This window comes from Sceloporus undulatus, chromosome 6 (genome assembly GCF_019175285.1).
Source record: "Sceloporus undulatus isolate JIND9_A2432 ecotype Alabama chromosome 6, SceUnd_v1.1, whole genome shotgun sequence".
NCBI lineage: Eukaryota > Metazoa > Chordata > Lepidosauria > Squamata > Phrynosomatidae > Sceloporus > Sceloporus undulatus.
Genome location: NC_056527.1, coordinates 26,858,853 through 26,859,545, shown reverse-complemented (window position 1 = coordinate 26,859,545; position 693 = coordinate 26,858,853). Strand labels below are relative to the sequence as shown.

The window sequence follows — 693 nt, the reverse complement described above, 5'->3', positions numbered from 1 at the left end:
TGAATTCAGATCTCTATCTAGATCGGCCCAATTTTGCTGATAAAAAGCTTTCTTTTTATCTTCGATATACTTATAGAATTCTACCCGGGCCTTTAGGTAAGGTCTGAAATTTTCCTCAGGGCTATTTAAAGCAAGTTGGAAAATTTGTCTAAGGTTCTTTTTCTCTATAAGACAACTTTTATCAAACCACGAATTCCTCCCTCTAGTTGGATTTATATAAGTAGCTGTTTTATTACTCACAATAGATATTATTTTCCCATAATTTACCAGTGCATTTTCTATTGTAGTACTATTAGCTAGGTCATTTATTACCGTTAAGGCACAGGCTTCTTTAAAGATTTCACTGACTGCCTCTATTGTTCTAGAGTTCCAATGAATTCGTTTTAATCTTTCGTAATTAACAAATGTCTCAGGATTTATGGAAGATGGAGTAGCTAATTTGGGTAATACCATAGAGACTACTAGTGGCATATGATCACTTTCTATTCTATGGCAGACCTCAAAAGCTGTAATCAGATTCATCAGGACTGGACTGGATAAAACATAGTCAATAGAGCTTCTCCCTCCTGCAGCCATAAAAGTGAAACCATTTGTGTTTGGAAAATACTCCGAGCCATTTAGAATAAGTAAATTATGGGTAATACAGAAAGTTTCTTGGGAATGAGAAATCCTTAAAAGTCACCCGCAGGTCTA

At 35.2% G+C, this 693-nt stretch overlaps 2 protein-coding genes across 2 annotated transcripts in view; one reads left to right on the top strand and one right to left on the bottom strand.

Moving 5' to 3' along the window:
• LOC121934055 overlaps positions 1-636 on the bottom strand; it is a 2,362-nt gene extending 1,726 nt beyond the window's left edge. The window contains exon 1 of the mRNA XM_042474039.1: positions 18-636. Coding sequence (XP_042329973.1) covers positions 18-576 — 559 coding nt within the window. The 5' untranslated portion in view covers positions 577-636. The remainder of the gene's footprint in view (positions 1-17) is intronic.
• LOC121934053 (macrophage mannose receptor 1-like) overlaps positions 1-693 on the top strand; it is a 66,687-nt gene that overhangs the window by 17,659 nt on the left and 48,335 nt on the right. The window lies entirely within an intron of this gene.